At 37.3% G+C, this 15,775-nt stretch overlaps 1 protein-coding gene and 1 pseudogene across 2 annotated transcripts; both read left to right on the forward strand.

The window, feature by feature from the left end:
* Nucleotides 1-5,326: 5,326 nt before the first annotated feature.
* Nucleotides 5,327-7,216, forward strand: LOC137730629 (cytosolic sulfotransferase 12 pseudogene; annotated as a pseudogene). Its single transcript, XR_015957610.1, has one exon. The product of XR_015957610.1 is annotated as a cytosolic sulfotransferase 12 pseudogene (transcript).
* Nucleotides 7,217-11,695: 4,479 nt separating this feature from the next.
* Nucleotides 11,696-13,613, forward strand: LOC137730565 (cytosolic sulfotransferase 12-like). The gene has a single exon (XM_068469549.2). The coding sequence runs from the start codon at nucleotides 11,816-11,818 to the stop codon at nucleotides 12,812-12,814; it is 999 nt and encodes a 332-aa protein (XP_068325650.1). The 5' UTR covers nucleotides 11,696-11,815; the 3' UTR covers nucleotides 12,815-13,613.
* The last annotated feature ends 2,162 nt before the right edge of the window (nucleotides 13,614-15,775 follow it).

Below are 15,775 nucleotides of genomic sequence, written 5' to 3' on the forward strand. Positions count from 1 at the left end.
TAGCTTTCAACCTTCTTGTGTTTCAGATTACATCTTTTGGGACCTAAAAATGTTTGATATGCAAGTCACGTATTAACAAAGACCTAACTTACTTTTGATCAGGATGAGCTATAACTTCCCCACCAGGGAAAGCCAACTGGGTAGCCTCAAATGCTGCTTTGATTGCGTGTTTCCAAGTTCCACCAATGTTTTTTCGTATCTTTTGCATTTGTTCCTGCTTTGGACTGATTTGGATCTTCCATCGGCAAGGAATAACCCGAAAGTAGATGGCCTACCCACACCCCGTCTTTCCTGTACTTGCAAAGAACGGGACTATGTTCACGTAGTAAACCAAACTATAAGATAACTTTTCGATAATACTTTCGCAAGCGAAAACAAAATCTCTCATGCAATCAACAGACGTCGGTTTTTGAAACTCCTGATATCAACAATCAAAAGTTGTATAAGATAACTTTTCAATAATACTTCCGCAAGCGAAAACAAAATCTCTCATGCAATCAACAGACATCGGCTTGCCTAAAGCTTGTAGTTTTCAACCTTCTTGTGTTTCAGATTACATCTTTTGGGACCTAAAAATCTCTCATGCAATCATAATCTCAAGCAGCATAAACCAAACCGCCCCTGATGTCATGTTCTCGGAGGAAGCCAAACTTTGGACCGAGAAAGTGGACATTGGATCTAAGTTCCCTTCACGAACCCCTGCAAATGCATACAAACAAAGTATCTTATGGATAGAAAGTGAGGCTAAGAAGAAGGTATGTAGAATACTGTTAATGTAGGAGAGGCCTCATAGCATTTGGCCACAATGGGGATTCGGCATACCAACTGGGGGAGTGAAAATGAGGGAGGAAAGTGGATATGATATCCAATCTTTTATTGGAGTCTGCCGACCTGAGCACATGATGGTGTGGGAATGGAATATCATAGTTAAAGAGGAAGGAGGAATGAAAAGTGAATGACAGAAAGCAGAAAAAACATGCAAAAAACATTGAATAATGGGCATGAAGCCCAAATCTGAGACAAGCTTAAGAGATAATTGAGACCAGGGAAAAGAAAATTGAGATAAAACTTAGGGGAGGTCTAGAATAAAAGAAAAATGAAGAAGAGTGGAAGGGAGGAAGGATGAGAGGGTGAGATATTGTGAAGAGGAAGAGGCAGAAGAGATGAGAGATGAGGAAAAGAGGAAATGACAAAGGAGAAATGAGGGAAGGAAGGAAGAAGGAAAAAGGGAGGGAGTAGTGGGCTGCCGCCTATCCCGAGCAAGAGCAAGGGGCGTCAATTGAAACTTTGAATTTGGGTTGGGTTTCTTCTGTAGCAGTGAGAAAGTTTAAAGAGAGTGTTCAATTGGACTACTCATAATGCTGGGTTGATTCTCTATTTGAAGGCTTGAGAGAACGTTTGTCATTTGGCTGTGGTCAGGGCAAACTGATATGCCTTTAGCCTTTCCATGCCACACCCGAGACTAGTCTTACCTTTCAAGGTAAAGGATACCTCAAACTTCGACAACAAAAAATGCGTAACTTACATAGCAGGAATATATTGTAACTGTAATATCTCGTGCTAATATAAGAACATAAGTTGATACGAAACACCATAATAGTGGTAATACACATGCCATATAAGTCAATTCTCCTCCAATAAACAAACATTTTAAGAACAATGAATGTTAGTTTAACATAAACCATTCATTGAGTTGGATGATACCACCTATCACTTATATATATATATATGTGTGTGTGTGTGTGTGTGTGTGTGTGTGTAATGTGACTTACATAACACGAATATATTGTAACTGTAATATCTCGTGCTAATCTAAGAACATAAGTTGATACGAAACACCATAATAGTAGTAATACACATGCCATATAAGTGAATTCTTCTCCAATAAACAAACATTTTAAGAACAATGAATGTTAGTTTAACATAAACCATTCATTGAGTTGGATGATACCACCTATCACTTATATATATATGTGTGTGTGTGTGTGTGTGTGTGTGTGTGTGTGTGTAATGTTATGTGCAGCTTGATCCAATGATGGATTGCCCCTTGACACGAGGTTCATACGAGAATGTAGGATTTGCCTTTCTTGGTAATTTCTTGTAAGTTATTTGTTGATGTTGAAGAAACAAAAATAGTAATGTTAGGGAGATTAAATTTAGAGACAAAATTTACAAACTAAATGATGTATCACTAATAGGAATGCGCACATTTTTATCAACGCCACCTAAGTAATTAACTAATCATCAACTTCCATGTTCTTTAGTTTCCAAATTTTTGTTTACAAATTTAGTCTTCCTAACATTACTCAACATATTGTACTTAAATCAATAAATTTTGAAAGTAGACCACTAACTTTGCCATTGAAAGAGTAAATTATAGCAATGATCCTTCAACTTTAACCTAATTGGAGCAATGGTCTCTCAACTAAAAATCCATTACCATTGGTTCTTCAACTCATCAAAACGTACAACTATGGTCCTTTTTGTCAATTCCGTTAGAACTTTCATCAAAATGAGTCACTTATTATGCACATAAGGCTAAATTAAGGGGCAAATATGAAAAATCAAATAAGAAAAATTATATAAATGGCCCATCAATTTTAACCCAATTGGAGCAATGGTTCCTCAAGTAAAACTCATTTTGACAAAATTCTGACGGAGTTGACGAATATGACCATAACTACACATATTGATAAGCTTAGGGACCAATGGTAATGAAATTTTAGTTGAGGGACCATTGTTCTAATTTGATTAAAGTTGATGGACCATTTCTACAATTTACTCCCACTGAAATTAACTTTTTAATTTTTAATAGATATGATTCCATCCAATATCTTCAATTATTAGCAAATTAGCTTTTCGATTGAAATGATTCCATGCAATATCTTCGATTATTGGCAAAATGTCTTCTGTCAAACGTATGCAGTAAATAAACTAAATAAAGTAATCAATTTATGATTTTTTTTAACATTCATTAAATATACTAAAGTCTCTAATGACAAGATGTGCCATTTGATTGTGGTCAGGGTGGGCGGCAAAAGAATACATAACAATTTACATAGCACGAATATATTGTTACTGAAAAATTCAATTCACCATGTACACAACATCACTCAAGTTGTCATTAGTCCAAACACTCAAACGATCGTCACAATGGATAACAATAGAGCTCTCCCTTTCCGTCTTTACTCCTGCTTTCTTCAATTCACTAGGCAACCAAGTCGAGCAAAAGAGAAGGGATCGCAGTAGGGTTTTCGTTCGGAACCCCTCCTAGGCTAATTTCGACATCCTTGACCCGTTTTTCCAAATTTAATCGTTTGAGTATAGTTTCATTAATTGTACCCTTTATCTGCTTAGGTGTAATTCTAGCGGCGATTCTGTTATTCCTATTTCATACGGCTCTTCTACGACAGAGTATCTGTGAATGGACCCCTTCTAAAATGCATGTTTTACTAGTAGAAATGCATACATGAAAAACATGATTTAATGAGCACGTTTTATGAAACGTTGGATGAGTAATTGGATTTACCTTATATGATTATCATGCTTACTTGGAATATTTTGGAATACCATATTTTCTATTGAACCCATATTCTTTGTAGAATATCTGATGGATGACGATATACTATTTAGAACATGTTTTTTTTACACACATCTTTATAGTATAGATGATAGATGACTTTATACTATGGAGATGTTTTTGAGATATATGTACCTATATTTGGAAAGACTATGTTCAATGTTTTGTGCATATTTAGTGGTCACTATTCTGCCTTCGAGTGATGTTACTTATATTGCCTTCGAGGGATGTTACTTATATTGCCTTCGGGCAGGCGGGCGTGTGTAGGGCACTGTTCTGTGCAGAAAAGAGATATTGATACCACTAGTTAGTACACTATATACGAGATATGTATTACGGGAGGGTTTTATGGCATGCTAGGGTTTTCGAAAACCTATTACATATTACACTATTGATGTTTTCATAAAACTTTGGGGGTTAGTATATTGATAACTGCTTTATTATATATATATATATATATATATATATATCAACTTAGTCCACTCATGTTTGTTTTGCGCCCCCTCAGGACATAGGAACGAGGAATACTACCCGAGCTATGAGGAATTCTCCTACCAGTGACATCATGCTATATTCTCTCTGCTTTGACATCTATTGTAATAGCACTTCTCTACCTTACTGTCCGCTTGTACTCTATATTGGAGATGTATGTTCTAAACATGTCATGTATAATCATAACAATTCATTGTTGGTAGTTAAATATTGTTATTGTGATAGTACTCTACTACTGCATGAATAGTCACATTCTATTATCTTGCCACAATTTATGTGCATGTCTCACATGTTCTCAGTATTTACATTAATTAAATGGTTTTTGTCACCCTCGGATGTCGGTTAGCACGTGACCATCCCGATGTCCTAAGAACATCAGGATCGAGGCGTGTCACCTGTTAATTTCTTATAGGTTATCTGTTTGATGTTGATGAAACAAAATTATATAATATGTTGCTTTACTTTTTTTTTGGTCGAAAAATATGTTGCTTTACTTAAATCAACAAATTTTGAAAGTAGACCGCCAACTCCTCCACTAAGATTAGTTTATCCATGGATATGATTCATCCAATATCTTCGATTATTGGCAAAATGTCTTCTGTCAAACGTATGCAGTAAATAAACTAAATAAAGTAATCTATTTATGGTTTTTATAACATTCATTAAATAAACTGAAGTCTCTAATGTCAAGATGTGCTATTTCACTATGGTTAGGGTGCGCTGAAATGTCTTTAGTCTTTCCATTTCACACAGGAGACTAGTCTTACTTTTCAGAGTGTAGGATATCTCAGACTTCGACTAAAAAAATAATAAAAACTTACATAGCAAGAATATATTGTTATATAACATCTCGTGCTAATAATATAAGAACATAAATTAACACAACATAATAATAGTAATATTTATGTCATATAAGTCATTCTTCTCTAATAAACAAACATTTAAGAGCAATGAATGACCATTCAGTGAAGAAGTTGGTGTCAATTACCAAATAGGCCAAAAAATTTAGAATCAAGCATGTTGGACGATCGACCCTTAATCACATTAATATTTTATGTTTACTTATACCTACCACTTATATATATGTATATTAAAGAAAACCATGTGCAGCTTGATCCAATGGTGGGGTTGTTGCCGACGAATATATTGGATCAAATCACATTAATATTTTATGTTTACTTATACGTACCACTTATATATATGTATATTAAAGAAAACCATGTGCAGCTTGATCCAATGGTGGGGTTGTTGCCGACGAATATATTGGATCAAACTATATATGCTAGTCGACCATTGAAGAAAACAGCCAAGACGTCTTTGGCGCCTTTCCTATTCTGAATATACCATGAAAACACCTCAACCTCCTCCTCCTGTTGTTCCCCGATACTTGCAAGAAAAGGAACTCAGCCAAGAAGACAAAGACTTTATATTCTCTCTACCTACAGAAAAAGGTTGGGTTGCAGATGGCCTTCACAAGTACCATGGTTTTTGGCTGTCAACTAAGCAAATGCATGGAGTTTTCGCATGCCAGAAACACTTCCAAGCCGTAGATTCTGATATCGTTCTTGTTACCACTCCCAAATCAGGCACCACTTGGCTCAAGGCACTTTTGTTTGCCCTTGTGAAACGAGCGCACTATCTGGACCCTCAGCGACACCCTTTGCTCACAGAAAATCCTCATGTTCTTGTGCCCTGTTTGGAGTTCGATGTCTACACCGACAAACAGGTACTTCCTGACCTCTCCTCCCTGCCCCGTCCAAGGCTCATTTCGACTCATCTACCGTATGTTTGTCTGCCGGATTCTGTCAAACATTCGGGTTGCAAAGTTGTTTACGCGTGTAGAGAACCTAAAGATGTGTTTGTTTCACTTTGGCACTTCTCGAACAAACTGAGGCCAGTGGGTAGTGGAACCATGTCACTTGACGAAGCGTTCGATAAGTTCTGCCGGGGAGTGAGTACGTCCGGACCCTTTTGGGATCACGTACTCGGGTTTTGGAAGGAGAGCTTAAAGAGGCCTGAAAGTGCATTTTTCATCAAGTATGAGGAAATGAAACAAGAGCCCACTCTTCACCTGAGGAGGCTGGCCGAGTTCTTGGGGTGCCCATTTTCCCCGGAAGAAGAGACACATGGAGTTGTGGACGGTATCTTAAGGTTGTGTAGTTTTGACAATTTAAGCAATTTGGTTGTGAATAAAAGTGGGAAATTACCGGCCGGTTTGGAGAATAGTGCATTCTTTAGGAAAGGTGAAGCTGGAGATTGGATGAATAGTTTGACCCCTGAGATGGTGAAAAAACTAGACTCCATTACTCAAGAGAAGTTGCATGGTTCCGGGCTAAAGTTCTAGGGTTTGTATTTTTTTTCTCCCTGTGTGAGTCTTTATCTGTGTGTGAGAGTTCTTCTCCTTGTGTGAGCGAGTTCTTCATTCCGGTAAATCGTTTTGTCGCCGGCCCTAACCATGGCCAATGTTGGTGGCAGCCCTTTTTCTCTTTGTGCTTTCTTGTTTTCTTCTCTGCTGCTCTATTTTTTCCGGCCCATTTTTTCCCTTTGTTTCCACCCCTTGCGCCTTTGATTTAGCCAGCCTCTGCCCACAATCGGAATGCTTCTTTTTATGATTTCCCCTTTCTTCGCCTCCCACTTATCTCTCCACCCCCACGCATCTACTCAAACCAATTTCTTTGTCTCTCACTTGGACTTGTCCTCTCTCCACTCCGCAATTGCTTCGTTCCTCAAGCATTTTGTTTAGTCGTGTTTCACGGCCATATTAGATTGTGCGTAGTGCTTCGGCTTGGGTTTTACACCACCAATTTCCTCCTGTGTGTTGGTCTCGACCCTGCTACCTGTTGGGGTAGCTTCCGTTCATTCTCTTGGTGGCTGCTGTTCCAACATGTGGATTGTTTGCTAGAGGATGATGAAATTTGGTTCTTTTTTTTGTTTCAGGGTTAGTTCTTATCTCGACGGCGGAAGAGGATCCATGCCCTTAGGGTTTCTTTGTGTGTTTTTCTGTGTAGGGCTCACCTTTTGGGTTGAGTTTTTCCTTTGTAGTTGTTTTGCAGGTCATAATGTTGTAGTGTGCTTTGTGTGTTTTTGAGCCTCCATTCTTGTATGTGTGGTGTGTTGGTAATAAAATGTCACATTTCGACTCTAGTGTTTACTTGTTACTGCTTATGACATCTTTATTTATTTGAGGTCAGAAAGTCTTTAGTGAGTAAGAGAAAGAAAGAAAGTGTATGGGATCAACTAGTTCCCTAGTAGTAATACTCCTTGACGTTACACATAACTCATCTCTATTTTTTCATTTGTAGCATAGGAGAAATCTGGAATTAGAATAATCTCAGCACTCTTCCTACTCTAATGATTACCACTAGTTCCACCTTCCTAGGAAGTTTGATCACTACAAAAAAGGCAATAGTCACGCCTTTGAAAATATCGAAGGAGGGAACGGAACTTAAATCACGAACTCTGATTCTCTTTCTCGCTCCCTTAGACTTTTCTTTACAATTTGCATCAAATCTGTTCTTTTGTTCCCAGTCTAATTTGGATCTTTGAAATTTGACATACATTTGAGATCTCGTCTTGTTGTTCGTGGTTTTGAGTTTCCAAGAGCTTTTTTTTTTTTAATATTTTTTTATCAATTTACTAACCCCAACATGCAATTTTAGGATTATTAATACCGTTCGTCCCTTTCATCTGCATCCATCCTAACCTGCTGTATTCTTTCTTCCTAAAACTCAAGCATAACATCGGACATTGTTTCACAAAAAAATGGAAGCTTAGAAGTGAAAAGCATATTCCCCCCCCCCCTCCCCCAAGATGTTCAGTTGCTTCATCAAATACTATCCATTGTTTCACAAAAAAAAAAAAGTGAAAGGGAAAACATCGTCATTTTATCAGATAGTTAGAAGGCTATAAATACAACACAAACAACATTAATTCATCCTTAAACTACTAGCTTACATGGGCATCCTTCAAAGCTCGAATCCTTTGCACTCCTTGACAGAACTGGGAATATATATTTTCAGGGAATCTTTTTGTAAAAATCTCAATCTCCAGGAATTTCTTTAGTATATGAATTACCTGTGGTATACAACAATTTGTATGCTACATATTAATGATTTATTGAAAAAGAAAAGAAAATTTTGATGAAATGCAGACAAAAAGAAAAGCAAAACCTGAAATCGAAAGCACATATGAAATATCAAAAATTTTACTTTTACTATCTATGTGTACTATCATTTGTTCCATCTCTTTAGACCATCTCCAACCCTTAGGCAAAAAACCAAATTTTTTAGCCCAGAAACAGTTTTTTTACTCTAACCCTTCTGGCCTGAAATTTTAGCCCTAGATTATTAAAGAACGAACTTAGGCTAATTTTTTTCTTAAATTTACTTTTTTAAAAAAAAAAAAAAAATTATGTAGACTATCGTAAATTAATTTTATGAACATTTTAATCTAAAAATATTTAAATTCCAATAAATATTGAAAAATCACTAAATCGATACATGAAACTCATGAAACACTAAAGAAGAATATGAAAATCATGATAGAGATGCATAAACACAAAATACATAAAACATACCAGACACACAAAACACATATAAAGCACATGCAAAACACATGTGAAGCACATACACATGTGAAGTACATACAAAACACATGATAGAGATGAAGCACACACAGAACACATGTGAAACACATGACACACACGAAACACATACAAAACACATGACACGCATGAAACACAAACCTACACACATAAAACTGAAACCTTCAATCATCCTCTATATAAACACAGGTTGAATATCAGATCATCACACAACATATTCACCAATCCTTCAACTTTCAAAGTGTTTTTGTTTCCTAAAAATCCTCAATATCTCATCAATGGGTGATAGAAGAAGGCGTAGCAGGGCAATGCAGATGGCAAAATACCAAGCAAGCCTTGATATTGAGGATGCAGAAATGATCAACGTAGAAGTTGAATTTGCAAACTCGCTTATGCAATATGAGCACTATGCCAAATCTAGCTATCGTGGTTCTGTCACGGGGCGTTCATTTGTGCAGCACGATAGAGAAGAGTGTCATAACCGAATGATGAAAGATTATTTCATCGAGCGTCCGAGATTTCCTGCTCATGGAATTTTTCAATGATTTTATCCCACAAAACCTTTTTATTTTGATTTGTGCCAACTGCACCTTTTTCGCTAATAGAAACATGCCAAGCATAAAGCAACATCTTCCTCATGGGTACAATTACGACCTCTAATATACTCTCTTACCATCTTGAAATATTTGGAAATGGGAAGAAATGGTAGAAAGAAAATTTGGAAGAATTGTAGGAGAAAAGTGAGTTTTGTGTGGATGTTTGAACAAATACATAGGCATTTATAGAGTTTTTGGGTGCAGTTTGAGTTAAATAATTTTTTTAATTGTTTTAGCTGTTGGATTTAAATTTAGGCTGTTAGATTTAATTATATTCGATCTCAGTCGTTGGATTCAATGTATTTTAAAATTACATTTTTTAAAAAACAAAATTTGAATATGGACCATTGGATCAACCAACGGTCCAAAAATTTCAGTCATCGGATGATAAAAAGAGCCGTTGGGCTTATGATGGTTGCCGACAGCGGCCTTAACAGTGGGTCCCACCCTATCAAGCGCTGAAAGCCTTAGCTCGCGTGGGGCGAGTTGGGCAAGTGATCGGACTGAGAGTGGGTTGGGTTTAGGCGAGTCCACGCGTTTCTGGGCTAATTCTTGGGGGAGGGTATTGGGCTTTTGTCTGGCATTTGGGTTGGGTTGGGTTGGGGGTGGGAATAAATGGGGAAATTTGGCAAATAGCCCAGGGTTGGGTTTGGTCTTGATAAAGATAGAACTCACGCATGTTGGCAGACCTTATCTTTATTAAAATGGAACTTTAACAAAACACTTCCGGTACTGTTCATTTTAATGAAAAATCACATTTTTACTCTAAAAAGTCAATTCTGGTACCATTCACTTACAACATATTTTTGTTATTTTCGTTAAAACTCAAAATTTTTAAGTTATTTTCATTAGTTTTTCTTTACTAAAAAGATAGTGCAAATGATAAACAAATAGATTATAAGTATAGTAAAACTCGGCAAATATTACGGTCCGCAAGTTCTGCATAGAAGTTATTCAGAAAGCATACGAGTTCCAATAAAAGTTGATAAAGCTGCACAAGCGGGCACAATAAAGTGGAAATCTCTCCTTTGTATCCTAAACCCTAGATTAAAAAATTTCACTATGGATCTCTCCTAACATTTAGGTAACTCCAAACAAGTGCACATCGTAATGCAAATATCCGGAAATGAATAAAGTCTTTAATTTTTATGGAAATGAACTTGTGTTTCTTGCAGCAAATGCGCTCTGGCCTCTATTTATAATGTGCACTCTACGCTATTTGGCATCCAACTAATATTGAAGTATTTTTGGATAAAACTCTACATATGTCTGATTGTGCTATGTTAATTAATAAGTTGGGCATAATATAGATATTGTTGTGTGAGATCCCAAGAATTTATTATCTAGAAGAGAAATATTTGGAAAAAAAAATATATGTTTAGGTTATTTATTGAGAATGTATTTATGAAAAGGTTATGAACGTCATTAACATGTTTCGGATTACTTTTCAGAACTTGAATGAATTTTTAAGATGATTTCATGTTGGACATATGTGTGATGACAGCCACAAGTCCGGAATTAGCCACGTGGAGATCAATTTGATAGCCACCAAGCTACTTACGTGGAGCTTTCTTTACATGATTAGCTTGGGTTTGCATGCACTAATTAAGCTGAAGGTGGCCGTGAATTAACATGCAGTCATCATGTGTGTGTGACTCATGGTTATATGGTAGGAGCTGTTGAATTAATGGCTTAAGTCATCCATGAGCAAACTTACCACTTTCTGCCGTCCATTTGGTCCAATTAGAGGCTACTGTTAGCTGCCTCGTTTGTAGTATAAATAGGAGCTCTGCTCCATTTGTTTTCGAACTACAATTGGCATGCACTACTTTACGTAGAGGTGGTTGTATACATGTGTGTGTGTATTAATATATATGTATGTACGCTTGTGTATATACATTTGGTTTCAAGGACTTGGCTAGTTCTTATCTCTGGCGTTTACAGGATGATTGATTCGTGGTCGGCGGAAAGTACTGCAGGTGCTTCGGCAACGGGAGAGGATCCATGCATTTGGGTTTCTTAGTGTGTGATTTTGTGTAGAGTTCACTTTTTGGGTTGGGCTTTTCTTCTGTTGTTGTTTTGGAGGGCCTAATGTTGTTGTGTTCTTTGTGATCCATTTAAAAGCAATGAATGACCATTCAGTGAAGAAGTTGGTATCAACTACCAAATAGGCCAAAAAATTCTCTAATATATATGTATATTAGAGAAGACCATGTGCAGCTTGATCATTTAAAAGCAATGAATGACCATTCAGTGAAGAAGTTGGTATCAACTACCAAATAGGCCAAAAAATTTAGAATCAAGCATGTTGGACGGCCGACCCTTTATCACATTAATATTTTATGTTTACTTATACCTACCACTTATATATATATATATATATATATATATATGTATGTATGTATATTAGAGAAGACCATGTGCAGCTTGATCCAATGGTGGGGTTGTTGCCGACGAATATATTGGATCAAACTATATATGCTAGTCGACCATTGAAGAAAACAGCCAAGACGTCTTTGGCGCCTTTCCTATTCTGAATATACCATGAAAACACCTCAACCTCCTCCTCCTGTTGTTCCCCGATACTTGCAAGAAAAGGAACTCAGCCAAGAAGACATAGACTTTATATTCTCTCTACCTACAGAAAAAGGTTGGGTTGCAGATGGCCTTCACAAGTACCATGGTTTTTGGCTGTCAACTAAGCAAATGCATGGAGTTTTGACATGCCAGAAACACTTCCAAGCCGTAGATTCTGATATCGTTCTTGTTACCACTCCCAAATCAGGCACCACTTGGCTCAAGGCACTTTTGTTTGCCCTTGTGAAACGAGCGCACTATCTGGACCCTCAGCGACACCCTTTGCTCACAGAAAATCCTCATGTTCTTGTGCCCTGTTTGGAGTTCGATGTCTACACCGACAAACAGGTACTTCCTGACCTCTCCTCCCTGCCCCGTCCAAGGCTCATTTCGACTCATCTACCGTATGTTTGTCTGCCGGATTCTGTCAAACATTCGGGTTGCAAAGTTGTTTACGCGTGTAGAGAACCTAAAGATGTGTTTGTTTCACTTTGGCACTTCTCGAACAAACTGAGGCCAGTGGGTAGTGGAACCATGTCACTTGACGAAGCGTTCGATAAGTTCTGCCGGGGAGTGAGTAACTCCGGACCCTTTTGGGATCACGTACTCGGGTTTTGGAAGGAGAGCTTAAAGAGGCCTGAAAGTGCATTTTTCATCAAGTATGAGGAAATGAAACAAGAGCCCACTCTTCACCTGAGGAGGCTGGCCGAGTTCTTGGGGTGCCCATTTTCCCCGGAAGAAGAGACACATGGAGTTGTGGACGGTATCTTAAGGTTGTGTAGTTTTGACAATTTAAGTAATTTGGTTGTGAATAAAAGTGGGAAATTACCGGCCGGTATCGAGAATAGGGCATTCTTTAGGAAAGGTGAAGTTGGAGATTGGATGAATAGTTTGACCCCTGAGATGGTGAAAAAACTAGACTCCATTACTCAAGAGAAGTTGCATGGTTCCGGGCTAAAGTTCTAGGGTTTGTATTTTTTTTCTCCCTGTGTGAGTCTTTATCTGTGTGTGAGAGTTCTTCTCCTTGTGTGAGCGAGTTCTTCATTCCGGTAAATCGTTTTGTCGCCGGCCCTAACCATGGCCAATGTCGGTGGCAGCCCTTTTTCTCTTTGTGCTTTCTTGTTTTCTTCTCTGCTGCTCTATTTTTTCCGGCCCATTTTTTCCCTTTGTTTCCACCCCTTGCGCCTTTGATTTAGCCAGCCTCTGCCCACAATCGGAATGCTTCTTTTTATGATTTCCCCTTTCTTCGCCTCCCACTTATCTCTCCACCCCCACGCATCTACTCAAACCAATTTCTTTGTCTCTCACTTGGACTTGTCCTCTCTCCACTCCGCAATTGCTTCGTTCCTCAAGCATTTTGTTTAGTCGTGTTTCACGGCCATATTAGATTGTGCGTAGTGCTTCGGCTCGGGTTTTACACCACCAATTTCCTCCTGTGTGTTGGTCTCGACCCTGCTACCTGTTGGGGTAGCTTCCGTTCATTCTCTTGGTGGCTGCTGTTCCAACATGTGGATTGTTTGCTAGAGGATGATGAAATTTGGTTCTTTTTTTTGTTTCAGGGTTAGTTCTTATCTCGACGGCGGAAGAGGATCCATGCCCTTAGGGTTTCTTTGTGTGTTTTTCTGTGTAGGGCTCACCTTTTGGGTTGAGTTTTTCCTTTGTAGTTGTTTTGGAGGTCATAATGTTGTAGTGTGCTTTGTGTGTTTTTGAGCCTCATTCTTGTATGTGTGGTGTGTTGGTAATAAAATGTCACATTTCGACTCTAGTGTTTACTTGTTACTGCTTATGACATCTTTATTTATTTGAGGTCAGAAAGTCTTTAGTGAGTAAGAGAAAGAAGGAAAGTGTATGGGATCAACTAGTTCCCTAGTAGTAATACTCCTTGACGTTACACATAACTCATCTCTATTTTTTCATTTGTAGCATAGGAGAAATCTGGAATTAGAATAATCTCAGTACTCTTCCTACTCTAATGATTACCACTAGTTCCACCTTCCTAGGAAGTTTGATCACTACAAAAAAAGGCAATAGTCACGCCTTTGAAAATATCGAATGAGGGAACGGAACTTAAATCACCAACTCTGATTCTCTTTCTCGCTTCCTTAGACTTTTCTTTACAATTTGCATCAAATCTGTTTTTTTGTTCCCAGTCTAATTTGGATCTTTGAAATTTGACATATATTTGACATCTCGTAGTGTTGTTCGTGGTTTTGAGTTTTCAAGAGCTTTTTTTTTTTTAATATTTTTTTTATCAATTTACTAACCCCAACATGCAATTTTAGGATTATTAATACCGTTCGTCCCTTTCATCTGCATCCATCGTAACCTGCTGTATTCTTTCTTCCTAAAACTCAAGCATAACATCGGACATTAATTGGTATTTAAATCATAAAATGTTTTCACATACATCAACAAACATCAAACTAAGAGCTTTGACAAAGGTTAAACAACAAAATTAATATTAAAACAAAGAAAAAAATGGTAGCTTAGAAGTGAAAAGCATATTCCCCCCCCCCCCCCCTCCCCCAAGATGTTCAGTTGCTTCATCAAATACTATCCATTGTTTCACAAAAAAAAAAAGTGAAAGGGAAAACATCGTCATTTTATCAGATAGTTAGAAGGCTATAAATACAACACAAACAACATTAATTCATCCTTAAACTACTAGCTTACATGGGCATCCTTCAAAGCTCGAATCCTTTGCACTCCTTGACAGAACTGGGAATATATATTTTCAGGGAATCTTTTTGTAAAAATCTCAATCTCCAGGAATTTCTTTAGTATATGAATTACCTGTGGTATACAACAATTTGTATGCTACATATTAATGATTTATTGAAAAAGAAAAGAAAATTTTGATGAAATGCAGACAAAAAGAAAAGCAAAACCTGAAATCGAAAGCACATATGAAATATCAAAAATTTTACTCTTACTATCTATGTGTACTATCATTTGTACCATCTTTTTACACCATCTCCAACCCTTAGGCAAAAAACAAAATTTTTTAGCCCAGAAACAGTTTTTCTACTCTAACCCTTCTGGCCTGAAATTTTAGCCCCAGATTATTAATGAATGAACTTAGGCTACTTTTTTTCTTAAATTTACTTTTAAAAAAAAAAATTATGTAGACTATCGTAAATTAATTTTATGAACATTTTAATCTAAAAATATTTAAATTCCAATAAATATTGAAAAATCACTAAATCGATATATGAAACTCATGAAACACTAGAGAAGAATATGAAAATCATGATAGAGATGCATAAACACAAAATACATAAAGCATACCAGACACACAAAACACATATAAAGCACATGCAAAACACATGTGAAGCACATACACATGTGAAGTACATACAAAACACATGATAGAGATGGAGCACACACAGAACAAATGTGAAACACATACAAAACACATGACACGCATGAAACACAAACCTACACACATAAAACTGAAACCTTCAATCATCCTCTATATAAACACAGGTTGAATATCAGACCATCACACAACATATTCACCAATCCTTCAACTTTCAAAGTGTTTTTGTTTCCTAAAAATCCTCAATATCTCATCAATGGGTGATAGAAGAAGGCGTAGCAGGGCAATGCAGATGGCAAAATACCAAGCAAGCCTTGATATTGAGGATGCAGAAATGATCAATGCAGAAGTTGAATTTGCAAACTCGCTTATGCAATATGAGCACTATGCCAAATCTAGCTATCGTGGTTCTGTCACGGGGCGTTCATTTGTGCAGCACGATAGAGAAGAGTGTCATGACCGAATGATGAAAGATTATTTCATCGAGCGTCCGAGATTTCCTGCTCATGGAATTTTTCAATGATTTTATCCCACAAAACCTTTTTATTTTGATTTGTGCCAACTGCACCTTTTTCGCTAATAGAAACATGCCAAGCATAAAGCAACAT

Source organism: Pyrus communis, chromosome 16, assembly GCF_041283825.1.
Source record: "Pyrus communis isolate YQ-2024b chromosome 16, ASM4128382v1, whole genome shotgun sequence".
Lineage (NCBI taxonomy): Eukaryota > Viridiplantae > Streptophyta > Magnoliopsida > Rosales > Rosaceae > Pyrus > Pyrus communis.